Raw genomic sequence first — 17,375 nt, forward strand, 5'->3', positions numbered from 1 at the left:
ACTAAGCATTATATCCTCATAAACACAAGTTTTATTTTGCCAAAATGAGGTGCACCAAATCAGTAGATAATAATCATGCAAACATGGATATGTAAAAGCAAGGAAAAGCAAGAAGAATTTAACATTGCAGCTGCAGCTCCATATTTGTTGGAATACTGACCATGCCTTGTTTTTTGTAGGGGAAGTGAGGACTGTTTAGTATAGTGACAATGAAATTTGTCAGAAAAAGTTACAAAGAGATGAGTATAAACATTATATGATATTAGTGGATGTTTAAGGAAGCAGGTTTGATTATCCTTCTCCTTGGAACAATATGACTTTTCTTGAGCCAGCTCAGTCCTGGGGGGAAACAAATGGAATAGTCACAAAATCTTAATTCATGTCCACAGACATGACTTTCAGTGTTTTTCATGCTTACAGACAGTATGACAGCAGTTTTTGAAGTAGTCACAAAGTGACTGTTGCATCACTTAAATATGCATTTGGAGGTCAGAGGGTTCGAAGGATGGACCTACACAAATAATAAATAAGCTGAACAACCATTTTGAACGCCTGTCATGGTCACTCATGTTTAAAGATTACTTAACTTTACAATATTAATTTAGGATTTTGTCCCTTGTGGATGATTTTTACAGTTTACATACTGATTCTCCCATGACCACCAAAGATCACATATTATTCTGGTGTAAGTAAAGGTTGTTACCAGTTAACCAACCTACATATAAAATGTTCAAGAAGGTGATTTTTATTTTAAATTCTTCTTACTTTCATATAGTTATTTGATACGATTTGTTTGTACTATTTGTAATCTTTGCACTTTGTACTACAAAGATCCTCCATGTGTTTGCATAGAAACAAGAGGATCCACTTTTAAAATTTAAAACAGTAGCTTATCACTACCAGTGATCTAAGAGTATTTTTAAGTTAGTGTTTCACTAATAACAAATTACCTTAAAACTTGTGTTTTTATGTTTTTTCTTCTGTTCACATATTTATAGGGTCATGTTAAGTGCATACTTTCTGCTGTGTTTGCCAGCTTTTCATTGGTATTTATGTAGCACTCAGAGCCACAAAACCTCCATCACGGCTTGAGAGAAAGTGGAATTCACTATTAGAAGCATTCTAATCTGGGCCAGCTTGTCTATAAAATCCAATACACATGTTTGGACTTAGTGTCTCATCCATGTGAGATTAGTTTTATTGGGACGCCCTATACTAGCATGAAAATTTTAAATAACACTATTGTACATTAATTACAGAGGAGACACAAACACTATCCAGCTGATCTATTGGTTTCCGTTGGTCTATTGATTTTTTGGCAGGGGATATGAAATAGCAAGCAAAAATGGGTGTTTTCTCTCCTGCAGAGTTTTTTCAGCCATTGTCAAGGGCAAGCGCTTCACAGCTCAGACCAGGCAGTGGGGGGCAATAAGTGTTTTCACTACCTGCAGACACAATCCCTGTGGACCTATACTTTTCAGCACAGCTCAGGGTGCTTGTTTGGCGCTGCTTTTCCATCTTTTGTTTGAGCTCCTTCTTCTCAGTCTCATTGTGTAGTTGAGCTCACTTGTTATGTCGCCATTTCATCTAATCACATTACACAGGAAATCAGACTCTGTTGTACACCTTCCCTGCTGCATTGGATCATAATCGTGTTATTCCTCCTATTTTCCTGGGACAGAAATGGTGTTGATAAAATTAAGCTTTGATAAGCCAGATTCATGAAATTACTAAAACCCATAATGCTTTGCTGTAGCATAATGAAGGGGATGAAAGCCCGGGTCTCAGATCTGACTGCAGGTGATAAAGGAACTGAGCAACAACTGAACAGTTCACTCAGTTTCCACGCTGTCCTCCATGTGTTATAAGCACACACACATTCACACATGCACACGCACACACACTAGCCAGTATGTGTCCCTGTTTTCATTCCTTTGTCTCAAACTACAGTGATCTCATCTCTCCATCAGGCAGTTTGGTAAATGTGTGCCCTAATAGCCGCTTCCCTTCCTCTCCAGCTCTACTTTTCATCTGGCTTTTACACACAGACATACACACATGCTCACACAAACACAAAACACACACTCTACACTGCTCTTCACAGCTGACTTACCTCCAACAAGGCCATTCTGTGAAATTATCACACAATTTTTCCTGTTGTCCTCACCAGCATCTCTTACATACATACTAATAGTATAGATTGAGACACACCTATATACACATGCACACTTGTATTCTCAGTGCTCTGTGTGTGTGTTAACATCCTGTCAGGAAGGATTAAAAATCAGTTAGGGGATGACAACGCCTCTGGGAATTCCCCTCAGGGGGTCAGGAACAGCAGCAGCTGCCCCAGCGTTGCCCTGGGGCTCGTCTGGCCCTCTCTGCTGTTCTGGATGCCTTTCTACTCTGAAGATCCCCAACCTCATTTTTGTTGGTTCCATAATCGATCCTTGTGTACAGCAGTATTCATGCTGGAAATGTTTTTCACTTCACTAAATATATCAATGCTACACAAGCTTTCTGATAGTGATGGTTGTATATGAAATTAGAGGGAAAAAAACAAACAAGGATAATAAAACATTATGTCGTACATTTTTAAAGCCTTAAACAAACGTCTTATTAAGCCACAAAGTGTATATTTAGGTTCACTCAGGTCCAGCCTTAAAAGGCAGTTGCTTTTAAATAAACAGTATGGATAAATCTGCTGTACTCAACCTGTTTGGTGCCACACAGGAAAGTATAAAAGGGACAAACTATTGTGGACAGTTGAGTTTTTAGTAGCTGAAGAGATGGAGTTGGTGTAGATGTAATAGCAGTTTGCTCTGTCACTGCTGGATCTGTTCACTGTTGCTGCTATAAAGAAAGAAAGAAAGACAGAAAGAAAGAAAGAAAGAAAGAAAGAAAGAAAGAAAGAAAGAAAGAAAGAAAGAAAGAAAGAAAATGTCAGCCAGATAAAGTTTTCTTCTCCTTGTCCTCCTTAAGGTCAGCTGATCGAGCAGGTTCTCCTCTCCTCCATGCTGAACCCTGGTGAACAATGGCAAACCCATCGTCACCATGGACGCATTCTCAGCCTTGAGTATCGGCTCCGTTTCCGATGTGACTCCAACTACTACGGACCGTTGTGCAATAAGTTCTGCCGGGTTCGTGATGACTTCTTTGGTCACTTTAGCTGTGATCCCAGTGGCTCCAAAACCTGCATGGAGGGCTGGACAGGACCAGAGTGCAGAGAAGGTAAGAGAAGAAACAGATATTTCAAACCAGGTCTGAATGAAAGATATTTGAAATTACATGTGATATATGAAATATATTTTGTCTGTATATGTATACAAATTAATGAAAATATTTTTCTTTGGATTAAGGGCACACCAGAAAAATGTTCATATAATAGAAAAGAATCCATCTGGAAACAAGTCTTAAACAGGGGTTTCACATTAACATAAAAATACAAATAAACAGAGATGAGAAAGTGTCACATTTAGTCATACACTGATCAGCCTTAATAATGAAACTTCCTAAGTTATAGGTTCCATCAGTATAACTGGTCAGTACAACATATCATTTCAAGAAGTTAAAAATAGGCCTGTCTTATCAATGCATGATGATTTTAAGCTTACTAGTCAGTCTGCAGACATAGCTCAAAAGCATCAGAGCAACCTTTGATGACTTAAGTAACAGATTAAATATTTCTTCTTCATAGCAAACAGCTACGGCTAAATGCACAAGAAGCTTAAAAGTGACACCACAAAGAAAACTTTTTCAGTCTTGACCTTAAAGAGAGTTTCCGTTTTAGTAATTTTCCAAGGTTTCTAAAAACATTTTCCGTGAGTGTGTCTTTGTTTTCCTGTTTGATTTTGGCCTCAGAAGCCCTGTAATTCTGATTAAAGGTAGTTAAAGTAAACTTTAGTTTCCTATTTCCTTTTTTAAAAATGTCTTACATGTTGATGTCAAAGATGTAACCCTAAAATTGCATGAAGGCTCTAAACAAATTACACAACAAAGTGAGGACCTGTCTCATTAACCAAGATGAATGAACACTATACTCATACTCATTTCTTTGTTATTACACTCTTGTACATCCGTAAATACACATAATTTAACTTCAGTGGAAAGGGTGTGTGACATTATTTAGTTTGACTCCTTGGCTGGACGCCCTCACTCTGTGACCTCGTGAGTGTTGTTATGATGTTAAAAGTGAATGGAGGAAACCAGAGTGGAAACCATGGGAACCCTGAAGGACACATGGCCAATTTAAGGACATCCTGCAACCCTGCCCATCTCGCCCTGTCTAAGTTCATCTGACTTCCTCCTCAGCACGGTGCTGATTGGCATGAAGAGAAGCAGGAAGTTTAAAAGATTAGTCACGATCCCTCTGTTACCCCCTGCAGGTTGCAGATCATGAAGTGAAGGCCTTTGTTTTTAATTTAAACCCTTAAGTTATAATATGTGTCTTTATGTTCTTGCTCTATTGACCAAAATTATCAGTAAAGTTATTATTAAAGGTTACTGAATCAGTTAATCATTAGAAATAAAGTGCCTACCCATCCATCCATCCATCCATCCATCCATTTTCTGCCGCTTATCCTGAGTCGGGTCGCGGGGGCAGCTGCCTAAGCAGAGAAACCCAGACTTCCCTCTCCCGGCCACATTCACCAACTCATCCAGGGGGATCCCGAGGCGTTCCCAGGCCAGCCGTGAGATGTAGTCCATCCAGCATGTTCTGGGTCTTCCCCAGGGCCTCTTTCCCGTGGGACGTGCCCGGAACACCTCACCAGGGAGGCGTCCAGGAGGCATCCTGACCAGATGCCCAAGCCACCTCATCTGGCTCCTCTCAATACGGAGGAGCAGCGACTCTACTCTGAGCCTGTCCCGGATCACTGAGCTTCTCACCCTATCTCTAAGGGAGAGCCCGGCCACCCTGCAGAGAAAACTCATTTTGGCCGCTTGTATTCATGATCTTGTTCTGTCGGTCATTACCCACAGCTTGTGACCATAGGTGAGGGTAGGAACGTAGATTGACCAGTAAATCAAGAGCCTTGCCTTTTGGCTCAGCTCCTTCTTCACCAGGACAGACCAATGCAAAGATGCCATCACTGCAGACGCCGCACTGATCAGGCTATCGACCTCCCTCTCCATCCTTCCCTCACTCGTGAACAAGACCCCGAGATAAGTGAACTTCTCTACTCGGGGCAGGACCTCATTCAACAGGGTAGCCTTGCCTCTCCCTGGCCACTTCTTCCAGCTTGTCCAGCAGGATCTTGAAGCATTCCCAGTCCAACCAAGAGACATAATCCCTGCCTTCAGCCACCCAGTTTACAGTACACCTGACCTAGATTTTTCCCCTTACAAGGTGATGAACCCACGTGGAGGTGGCAACCTTTTGCTTTTTCAGCCTGTGGCTAAGATGCCAAGGCTCAACCACCAGGCATTCATCTGCAAGCACCCTTCCCAGGCATTGCCAGGTTTCAGGAGGGTGCCCGAGTGTCCCTGTTCTGAGCAAGGTGTCTAATGTATTCTGGTGCCAGTTGATCAAAGTCTTTAAAGTGCTCTAGTTTGACTCCTCCAGTAGGACCACTTTACCTTGGTAGAGCCTAACAACCCATGAAGGTGCTCAAACACTTCAGCAACAGCAGAAGTACGATTTATGGAGGGGAATTAAAATGGTCATTTAATGTAAAAACTAAAACAAAATTTATATATTCTTACCAATTTAACTTTGTATAGCCTGTAGTTGTATGACTTTTACATCACCATGTAGGCAGATGGTGAAAAAAGTATAGCTCATGGTAGTGTTGATGTACAACAACTTATAGAAATAAATTATATGCTGCGTTCACTTGCACTTGGACATCTGAGGTTTTCCTAGGCAAAAGTCAGCTTACTATAAATATTTATGTCACCTGGGGAGCCAGCCCAAATTAGATTAAAACTTAAATTTAAGTTGTTGTTTAAAAACAACACGTATATCATAAAAGCTGTTTCCTAGTCACTAATTTCTCCTTGTGTACAATTTGTGTATTTTTCAGCGGTGTGCAAGCAGGGGTGCCATCAGGCCCATGGTTTCTGTACTACACCTGGAGAATGCACGTAAGTTTGATGCACACTCAAACAACTGCTATAGTGAGAGCTGGTATATTTATAAGGTCAGTGTCAGACAGTCATTCTGTATAACTCCAGAAGTGACCATTACATTACAACAGTTTGGTTGGCCGGACAAAATTCCAGCTACTCATTGAATATGCAGAACAATTCTATGGTTTATCAGGATAATCATAAAAGATCATGTAATCCCTAAATTATGTATGTATGAAACAGAAAATATACATACTAACCATGGTTCTGCTGGAAGTGTGTTCCTGTTGAAATTAAGGTTTCCTTTCCAGTGTTGCCCTGTGCTTGCTCAGAACTGGGGTCTGAATCAAAGAGGACATTCAAACTTTATTTCAGCAGTAGAGGATTCTCATCAGGATCATGTTACAGTTAGGATGACATCACATATCTAATACAAATAAAATGACTCATGATACCTGTTAAGATCTCATATTTTGCTCTTCTGTTAGGTGTCATTATGGCTGGAAGGGTCCTCTATGTGACCAGTGTTTGACATTCCCCGGCTGTGTGTATGGGAGCTGCACTGAGCCTTGGCAGTGTGTGTGTGATGTCAACTGGGGAGGACTTCTCTGTGACAAAGGTCTGATACTCAACCTACGAAGTTTTCTTTGAAGAGACAAACAAATACAAAAGTGTTCTTAAGCCAGTGAGGGGTTTGTGTTCTTATTATTTAGGTACTCTGTTCAGAGGGAATTGTTTATCTCTATTTGTCTTAGATCAGTGTTTCTTAATCCAGGCCCTCAGTGCCCACTGTCCTGCATGTTTAAGGTGTGTTACTACTCCAACAAACCTGATTCAAATTAATGAACTTCCTCTTCAAGTTCTTTGAAAGCCTGTTAATGGGCACTTCATTTCATTCAGGTGTGTTATTAAAGTTTTACCTCTAAAACATGCAGAGCAGTGGGTCCTGAGGACCAAGATTGAGAAAAACTGTCTTATATTCTTGTTATGGTTAATTAAATCTAATATATTTTAACAATATTCTCTATATTCTATATATTCTTTATATTCTATATATAACAATATTCTCCACTAATTTACCCAACAAGTCAAAAAACCGTTCCATCCATATAAAGATGAAAGAACTTTTTAGTGCATTGTTATGTTGTCATGAATCTTCATGTATATGAGACAGACACATTGTGCATACACTATTAGTTTGTCAGACATGATTCATCCGCTCTATGAGGTGATTTAAAAAGGTGCCTGAGGGCTTCACCCTCCTCTCTCCAACTGTTTCCACCACACTAGCAAAGTTAGTCCAACATTATCCTCTGTCCCAGTGCGGGAGCTGTGATCGAAGAGTCAAGCGTCAGCCCAAGGGACACGTATTGTGCTGAGGAAAGGTGATAGCCATGGGTAAAGTGAATGTGAGCAGGGCTGGGCTTGGTGCTCTTAGCTAGGTGGGGTCCTAAGCTGTTTCTGCACAGAGAGGTTCTGTAAAGAACTGCAAGACACAAAGAAGTGATTAGAGAAAGAAGAGCTTTAATCACCCTGAACACTGGGGACAACTATCCCTGCAGCTAGACTGACCAGCACAGTCAGCAGACTGAGTTGGCCTGATTCACCCTAGCCTCTACAGTTGTACTTTTTACCTCAGACAAAGTTAAACTGAAACACAATCCCGATGCACATAGTTTCTCTGCTGTTTTGTGCTAAGAGCTTACAAAACAAGCTATAATTTTTATTTACTTTTCGTGCTTTCAGATCTCAACTATTGTGGTACCCACCAGCCTTGCAAAAACGGCGGGACCTGCACTAACACAGAGCCAAATGAATTTCAATGCGAGTGTCAGGAGGGTTTTCGAGGTCGCACCTGTGACATTGGTGAGTGTTGCGCTAAAATCTAAGTTAACAGCAAATGTTTTCTCAGAAAAATGTTTTTGCAACAATAGAAATGTAAAAATAAAACATAAAAGATGAACGAGGATACACAACATTTAAGATGAATATTTCCCAGGAAACATTACAGATTTGTTCTATAGCTGACTGTAGAATAGGATTAGCATAAATGCCACTAAAACGCATGACTTTATGGGTTATATTTCAGAGGAAGGCTTAGAACAGTTGGCAATCACAAATCTCTGCAGAGTTGAAAACAAACAATTTTAACAAGATTAATGTTAAGTGCATAAATCTGTTATGACAGAACAATGTTTCTTATTATTGGCAAGTTATGATCAACAAAATCCAAATTTGATGACATTTGCAAGAGTCAAAACTCCTTTGAAATTCCAGCCATCACCCTAATTATTTTCTCTCTTGTCTCTGTACTCTCCATTTCCTCATTCTCTTTCCTTCGCTCAGTGGAACACGCATGTTTGTCGTCCCCGTGCATGAATGAAGCCACCTGTGTGGAAGACCCAACCAGCTTCAGCTGCATCTGCACCCATGGCTGGACTGGACACACCTGCACAGATGGTGATTATCGGTGGTGCACACATGCTAAGTCTGAGCTGAAGGGACAGGCACTTTGAGATTATCTGCGATTGGTTGTAATTGGATCAAAGCAATTCAGTGACTAATCAATCCAGCAGAGGAAGTTAAATTAGCCTGAACGTAAACAGTATCAACAACAATCAGTGATCTGTCTCGCCCTGTGTCTGGGCCTGTGTGTGTCTGTGGGGATGTATTTATATCACCAGGAAAATCAGGAAATTGAAGTGGAGTGTATTCAATCAACTGTGTTAAGTAAAAAAATAAAAAAAAACGTAAAAAGTCTTTGACGATGCCTAACTACACAGTTAGTGTTTGGTATTTCACTACTATTCAGGGGCTTTCAGGTCTTGCTTCCAGGTATGTCCAGACCTTTTCCAGCTCCACTTTCCAGATGTAGTGGATGATAGTTCAGACAAGCTAAAGCAGAGTCCCGTCCACATGCTGAAAAGTTTAGCCAAACAAGCAAAACACTGAAACACAAAACAGGTGCTTGTGGTGCACAGCATGCCTATTCGAAAGGTCAAAAATATCACACACTGCACATTGCTTTTCCTCGTAGGGTCACATCACAGATCACACGCTCACAAACATCCGGTTCCCTTGTCATATATGTCTGTGATAAAAAATAAAAAGGACTAAAGCGTCTGCCAAGTGAATGTAATGTTATCAAAGTTTGTTTGCTCAGAGTAAACAGAGACCGCAACTAAACACAAAAACAATACACAAATACACACTTGTGTTTAGAAGTGGAATGACATGTTGTTGTTGGCATCAGTCTACATGAGTCTGTGGTGCAGTAGCCTGATGTTTTTCCAAAAAGTATGCAATACCAGACTGTCTAACTTTAACAATTATGATGGTGAAATACCAGTAACCCTAGCTGATCATAAAAGACAGAACTTACAGCAGCTATAAAGTACATTATGACATGCGGGCTGCTCCAAGACAAATGGAGAGTTTATTCTTATTATGTGGGTCTTAAAAACAATTTTAAAAAGTGATCCTTATGAGAAAGCCATGAAGGTGGACTATGATTAATGGGTTACTGAGCTATGTGGAGCCTGAAGTCAGAATTTTAGGCTCATGATTTCATTTGGGTGTCTTACCAGTGGAGGTTTGCATGCTTTTGTATTAATAAAAAAACATTATTTTTCTAATACACTACATAGCTGCAGCACCTGCCCTCCTTTCTGAAAATGCTCAGTTTAATCTTTTAGACATTTGTGCTGACAGGCTTTATTTCTTTTAAACCTCAATAAGGAAGTAAATAGAGTTGTAGCAGGGTTTTGTATTTTCTTAAGATCTTTGTGTTCATGGTTTAAGTAAGTAAGTGAATGAACTAAATAATGGACTTTAAGTAGCCCGAGGCCTTTTTATTTCTTCTTCTACTTTTAATTTTTTTAGACCTTGGTCTGTTGCATTTCCACTGGGACTCTAAAGTTTGGGGCAGATAAGGCAAATGAAGTCAGCTGAAATGTGTTGGGCTACACTGGCAGTCCTGCCCAGAGTGTCAGTGGTACCACACTTATCAGTCTACATAGATAGTAAAACCAGGAAGTCATTGTCAATGAATTAACTCAAAATGTGTTATCATTACACATTTCTACAAGCTGTGGATCATTTTTATCTTAGAATGTAACCACTGAAAAAGGATGAGGGGGTTGGGGGGGGTAAAAGATTGAAGTTTTTTTTACTCTAAAACCTTTTTTTATGAATGCAGCTGACTTAGTTGTGCACTGAGATGGTTGTGCTAACCCACAGATCAGAGCAGCCTACAAATCAGGAGGTGCACTTCAGTTCAGATCACTTAAAATCTGTTTGATTTACACATTTCTGTGGGGTTTGTGTGTTTTTATGTGCGTCTTGAAGCATAACCACTGTGAAACAATCACAGATTATTGTTTTGCTGCTCGGATTTCACCACTTTTTTTGCCACACTCAAAGCACTGTCTCTTCATTCATTCTGGAGTTGCCTGGCCACCACTGTTTGTGGTGCACTCTGTGTCTCCCCAGCTAATTGAAGCTGCATGAATGGGTGGGTTTGAATGTTGTTTTGTCAAACAGTAACAACCTTTCCTGTGGTACGTTTTAAAGGCAACAAATTTTAGGCGCTGCTGTAGTTATTCAATCCAACATGACTAAGAAAGGCAAAACTACTATAAAATGTGTGGAACACTTTATCAATAAGAAATGTTCTGCTCTGGATTCTCCATCCCAAAGTTCCAGCACAGTCTCAAAAGTACTACCGCCCTACCAGGGTCCTAAAAAACCAGCAGTTATGATTCAAAGCACAGATAAAAACTCCTTATGTAACATAAACAGATTTTGAAATGATACACTTTCTGGTTTAACTGTAGGCTCAACATGGAGGTGACAAGGGTGAAACACTGCTCTTCAGCTCATTCATTTTGCCCACATTATCCTGAATTTTGAAACTCAGACACAGGTTGAAATAATCTTTCATTTCCTGGGGGAAATAAAACAATAAACAAAAAAAAACTTTGTAAACACTTTTTAGCCTGTGGTACGTACTGTCAAAGCAAAGGGGAGCATGGAAAGGACTCTGGCTCCTGAAAAATGTTCCTGCAGTGGAAATGAAGGTAGAGGAATGCAATCGATCCAATCCAAAACTAAAATGATTTCCTTGTCTCATTTATTATGGGACTGAACTGGAGTGAAATGCACTTCTTGAATGTATTGTTTAAATATATCTTTACATGTTAAATTAGAAACACAATGAAACTGAGTAAAAGCACATTTTGAATGAAATAAGATTTAAAGATTCATCAGAGGCCCACTTTTACACCTGTTTGACCCATAGAGCCTCAGAAGATCTGTGACTTCTCTGTACAGCCAGTATGAAGTCACATTATCTGTGGCAGCAGGTGAGATTGGATCACATGGTTTATGGTCTGTCAAAACTGCTTGCGTAAACAAGCAGCGTTCCACATCCTCTGCTTTCACCTCTATCAGGATTACCCGCGCTGCAGGTTGGTCTCTGGCACCTAAATGCTTCAATAAGCATTTTTCCAGAGATGCTAAGATGAGGAACAAGCAAGAGATTAAAAAAAGTTTATTTTTGCTCTTGTTGTTTGTGGCCTGTATGATTAACAGTCAGAGATGTGGTCTTTCTCTGTATGTGTTGTTGTGAGGGGGGCCCTCCAGGGAATACATAGTGAGAGGATTGTCAGGCTTGCAGGGAATTACAACCAAAACCACAACACAGCTCCATTTTCAGACTAGATTTATATATATAACCAATATTAATTAAAGGCTTCTTTGTTTGTTATGAATTCTCTGTCTTGTTTTGGGAGAAGTGCTTCTAGCTTGGCAGGATTATTATTGCTGAGGGTTGGTGTTAGGGCCAGGGAGATGGAAAATGGTTGTTCGGAAGGGTTAGGTAAATGGAAAGAGGTTGTGAGACACAGAGATCTCTTGAGTGAAGGATGTGCACCACAGACATATGCATGGGAAAAGTTAAAATGCCACACCTGCATAAACATGCCATCTGTAATAAGAATTTATGCATGCTTAAACACGAAATGGTGAGCTTCGCTTTGTCTTTCTATGTTTTTTTTTATTGTTTTTTTTTTTTCTTTTTCTTTATCTGTTGTAAATTCCTTGAAAGATAAGTGGAACCAGACTCTCTTTTTTCCATTTCTTTTCAACTCTTGCCTAACACTTTCCCCATCATCCTTCCCTTTATTCAAACCTACTATTTTCAGCCTCCTCACTGTGAAAGGTTTGAGTTGTCGGTTTGTACTAGCAGCAGATGATTGCATTTATCACTGTTTGCACAGAAACCAGAGCAGCCGAGAGAAGAAGAAATACACCAACCAAACCAGTCTTACAGTCCAGCTCAAACATATCCACATGCAGGCATCACGCAGACTTAGTGACGCTCACACACGCAAGATGTTTCCTTAATATTCACACCCAGACATTTTCATTTCACAGACCAGTAGCTCATGAAAAATGTGTTTTCTCCTTCTCTTTGCAGTGGTGAGACAGTGTGATCGCAGCCCTTGTGGCCGTGGAGCGACATGTGAGGAAGCTCCAGAAGGTTTCCGATGTCTTTGTCCACCCGGATGGACTGGCAGGACGTGCCAGCTGGGTCAGTGTATCATACTGAAACTGTATTACATCTCTTAAGCAGAGTATACATTATGTACATATCAAATATGCTTTATAGCAAATAAACAATAAAAATGAATGAATCCTTTTATTTTAGATATCACTTTAATTGTGTTATTTTGCTATATTGCTGTGTTGTGATATTGATTTACTGCACACACAGAAATTTTGATAGGCATTTGTAAAATTTGTGATCAAAGAAAAAAAAACACAAGAGGGCAAAAATATTTAAATTGTAAAAACAGAGGACAAAAGCAAACATCTTTAATTCAAAGGTTTGTAGGTAGGTAAAACTAAGACTATAGGTCATAGTAGGAAGAATGTTTTGTTGAGACGTCCAGCACTTGACGTGTTACAGAGTTTAAACACAGAGGCAGTCACCGTAGCAACAACATATTCGAGATACAGGGCACAGGTGAAGTTTACACACTTTTTAAAAGGGCAAAAAGTAGACAGGTGTGAAGGTAAACAAAAGGTAGGTCACACAGGTTATAATAAGACAGGTTTTAGGTGTAGATAAGAGACCATGTTATAACAAATAAATAGATACAACAAAGTAGCACTCCGGAAGATTTGGTGCAGTTCAGTTCAACTCACGCTTCACAAGACAAGCTGTCATCCTCTGAATAAAACGCTTAACCCATTTTTAGCTGATGCAATATATATGTATGCTTTCACTTTTCAAGCCTAGAGGAACACATGTTGCATCAATAATTTCAAAACATACAAACTATAATATATATTCTTTTGAATATTAGTAACTATAAGGGCAAAATCAGTAATTCTGAGCTAAAAGATGAAATGGTTTTATATTACATTTGTAATATAAAACCATTTCATCTTTTTTTCTGAAGTTTAAGGATTTAGTAAACAGTTTTAGATTTACCAGAAACTCCTGAGGTTTTAGAAGCCGTTTAATAATGAAGCATCAGTTTATAATTTCATTATTATTGGCCAATCCAGCATTCAAAAGATAATATATATAGTAGTCTGGTGCCAGAACTACAGTACCAGTGCAGTAGTATCAATGACTACCACAAAGCAACTAATTTAGTCTGGTTTCAAAATCTCTAAAAAAAAAACTTTTTTCCCCCCAAAGGTAAAATGTAACTGTATTTAACTTGAAGTGAATATGAATTAAAAGCACAAAGCACTAGAAGACGCTATAAGTGAATAAATTATTACAGCAGCCCACCTTGAGTGTGAATAAATCTTCTTTAAATTCACCCTCATGTCCCTTGGGTTACATTTGCTCATACTGACAAATAAGTTCCCAGAGCATTGCTGTATTACAGCGAAGGTAGAAATGCACAAAATCAGCTCAAATGCACACACATTATATACACATACAGAAGCCTCAGGGTTATGAAGCAAAAAGTGAGACATATTTCAGGATGACAGCCTCTCCTACACCTCTGTGTCACAGTGATATGTCATTTTGACACTTGATAATCCCCCATAGTTCCACATCACAGATCAGAAACTCAGTCTATACTATGCGCACACACATACACACACGCACACACACAGCAATGAAACACAAGCTGTAAAACTTTTATGGCCTCAGCTAATAGGTGGAGCATCAGTAGTCCCTCAAAAGGTGAAAAAGCAATTATGCTTTCACTCTTTTGTTAAATGATTTCTGTCCCCACATCTTTTCCCTACCTCTTTAGCTACACACACACACACACACACACACACACACACACACACACACACACACACACACACACACACACACACACACACACACACACAAACACACTTAAACTCACCACCAGCACTGAATCCTTATCTGCCTCTTCTCTCATAGACAGTAAAAGGTTTAGATTACCCATAACGGATTGACTACTTCCTGTTTATTAAATAAATCTGTCTTTCTAAAATCTCTAAGACCCTCTGGAGCTTCTGGTTGTAACACTAAAAGTATGACAAAGAGAAAGTACACACACATTTGAAACATTAAGACAATGGTGCAAGGAGTGACTTTTAATTACTGTTAATTTGTAAAAGCAATATTTGACAAGGGCATGCCCCTCATCTTTAATGATTGGTGTGTTTGTTTCTGGCCCCTGTCCAGCTATTTTTCCACTTCCTGGTTAAGTTTGAGCATCTGATTTAAAACTGAGTGGCTCTGGTTTAAACTGTGGCTAAGATCAGCAGGAGACTTACAGAATTAGATTTAGTTTTATGGGAAGTGTGTCTCTTAGATTAAATAATATTATGTTTTCTCTTAATTAACTGACAACTTTGTTGGTTGTAGAACTGTTTGTGAGTTCTGCAAGAACATTATGATCATAGTTTATTGATATGTGTTTATATTTGTTTCTTCTCCCTCTATGTAACAATAGATCCTGCTTTTGTACCAAAGACACTTTGATGGAGAATGTTGCCTATTTATGAGACTAATTTGCTGTGTATTTGTAAAGAGATGCATATACATGATCTAAACTATTAATACTCAGATATGAGATTTTGGATTTAATTGGGGCTAGTTTCAATGGAAATTATTAGTTTATCACAATAATATACACTAAATGTCATGTGACCCACATACACAGTAATGCAAAACAGTCTTAATGAGTTCCGTGTTTCTGAAAAGGTGAAACAGTTTTAGTCAATAGGTCAGGTTTTTATTTTAATTAACCTTTTTAAGCATAATTACAACTAACTGTAATAGATAGAGAGTGAAAAACATGAAATATTGTTTGTTTTATATATTCATCAGCAGTCAGAGAAACTTTCTTCTCTTGTACTTTGCTTCTTTAGACACCAATGAATGTGAAATGAGTATATGCGTCCACGCCCGCTCTTGTCGCAACCTGATCGGTGGATACCTGTGTGACTGCCTTCCTGGATGGACCGGGTCCAACTGTGACATCAGTAAATATTAAAAGATGAAAAGGGAACAAAAAGAATGGAAGCAAATTGACAGAATAAGAGAGACGTGATTGTTTTGTGGCAGACAGTGAAACACAAAGAGCCTTCAAACAGCCGCTCTCTTGCAGACATATCTCTGTGGACAGGAGACCATGCTCCAGTTCTGTCAAACATCTCTTTTAGACATCACATTTTATTGTTACCTGCTGTTGCTTCATCATATATACTATATAAAAGGAAGACTGTCTGCTTCTTGGTTGCACAGCATTGCAATATTGCTGTGCAACTAATAATGCCATTCATTCTGCTTTTTGCCTCTGTTGTTTATTGTTGTTTACACCTTTACTGCTTATTGATGTCCTGTCTTTGTCTGACAGTTTAATCTGGTGTTTCTGCTGTCTCTGATTTCTAGGGAACAGCAGTTGTCAGGGATTGTGTTTGAATGGTGGACGTTGTGAGGTGAGAGTGGTGGCTGTAATTACATCCTATTATCAAGTGCTTTTGAAAATCAGGGATTTTCACTCAACTTTAATCATTGCTATGGTGTTACAGCCTTAAGAATGTCAGAGAATATAACCTGTATTTAAATTACTTAAATGGCTCCATAATGTTTATTCTCAAAGAGGAAATGTGTATTGTTTGTTAGATCCCTGCCCGCCTCTTGTGTTTTTTGTTTTTTCTTGAACTTCATGTCATAGTACATTAAATTAAATTAAATTTTATATATATATATATATATATATATATATATATATATTGTCCCATACAGGACCAGGTGTCAGGGTCCAGATGCTTGTGTCCGCCTGGATTCTCTGGGAAATATTGCCAAAATGGTCCAAGTCCGTGTGACAGCGTTCCCTGCATGAATGGAGGACAATGTGTGGAGAAGGGTGGCACGACAGCCACCTGCACCTGTCCTGCAGGATATTCAGGAATTCTCTGTGAGGTTGGATAACATCAATAAATCAGCGTTAATCACATGCAGTATTTATCTATGTGTGATGGTTAAGTTTGGTAAATAGGAAAGAAACAAAAATAGCTAACATGGGCAGATTTAGGAAGGTGGAAAAGCAATGCAAGCTTTAAGATAAATTAAAGTAATGCATTTAGACAATTGTGCTTTCTTGAATAGCAAATTAAATAACGTACCCGTAGGTTTGATTTCAACCTTTTTAAGAGAAATAAGTCTATATATTTACAGAAAACCAGTCAAACCATTAAAGTACTGTTTTAACTTCCTGCTGAGCTACAACAGCCGCATAAATATTGAGTTTCATTCTCATCGTCAAAAATTAGACATGTTTGAGTTAGATTACAATGTCGGGGGGATCTTTTTACAGTGCTGACAGTTGCACTTGCAACACACTTTTTACATTACTCTTTTAATGGTTCATTTATGCTGATAGAATAATTACAGCAAACAAATATGAATTAAAAAAGAAAGTTTATTTAGGTACTTGGCCTGTTTTAATACAGAGATGTCCCACCTTAAACCTTGTAAACTCTATTTGAAGTGACAGATTAACATTTCTTTCCACTAGAAACCTCATACAATGTAACATATTATAAAGAAATTATTATCTTCTGTTTCTTTTACTTAATTTTTATCATTTTATTCTTACTGTTTTTTCAGATAGTACTAGATTTATGCAATCCCAACCCCTGCCAGCAGGGGGTGCAGTGTCACATTGTAGAGGGCAGGAACATGTGTGCATGTCCAGACGGCTACTATGACAATGAGTGTGTGAGCCTCAAAAATCCCTGCATTGGTCAACACTGTCCAGGTGAGATGAATAGAATGTGTCTGTGTCTAA

At 38.9% G+C, this 17,375-nt stretch overlaps 1 protein-coding gene across 2 annotated transcripts in view; it reads left to right on the forward strand.

The window, feature by feature from the left end:
* LOC121646346 (protein jagged-1b) overlaps positions 1 to 17,375 on the forward strand; it is a 53,918-nt gene that overhangs the window by 35,186 nt on the left and 1,357 nt on the right. For both annotated transcript variants that reach the window (XM_041995273.1, XM_041995272.1), the window contains exons 4-13: positions 2,983 to 3,231; positions 6,024 to 6,084; positions 6,558 to 6,688; positions 7,816 to 7,935; positions 8,416 to 8,529; positions 12,548 to 12,661; positions 15,451 to 15,564; positions 15,974 to 16,020; positions 16,331 to 16,507; positions 17,195 to 17,345. In XM_041995273.1, coding sequence (XP_041851207.1) covers positions 2,983 to 3,231; positions 6,024 to 6,084; positions 6,558 to 6,688; positions 7,816 to 7,935; positions 8,416 to 8,529; positions 12,548 to 12,661; positions 15,451 to 15,564; positions 15,974 to 16,020; positions 16,331 to 16,507; positions 17,195 to 17,345 — 1,278 coding nt within the window. The remainder of the gene's footprint in view (positions 1 to 2,982; positions 3,232 to 6,023; positions 6,085 to 6,557; positions 6,689 to 7,815; positions 7,936 to 8,415; positions 8,530 to 12,547; positions 12,662 to 15,450; positions 15,565 to 15,973; positions 16,021 to 16,330; positions 16,508 to 17,194; positions 17,346 to 17,375) is intronic.

Source organism: Melanotaenia boesemani, chromosome 9, assembly GCF_017639745.1.
Source record: "Melanotaenia boesemani isolate fMelBoe1 chromosome 9, fMelBoe1.pri, whole genome shotgun sequence".
In the NCBI taxonomy this organism is placed as follows: domain Eukaryota; kingdom Metazoa; phylum Chordata; class Actinopteri; order Atheriniformes; family Melanotaeniidae; genus Melanotaenia; species Melanotaenia boesemani.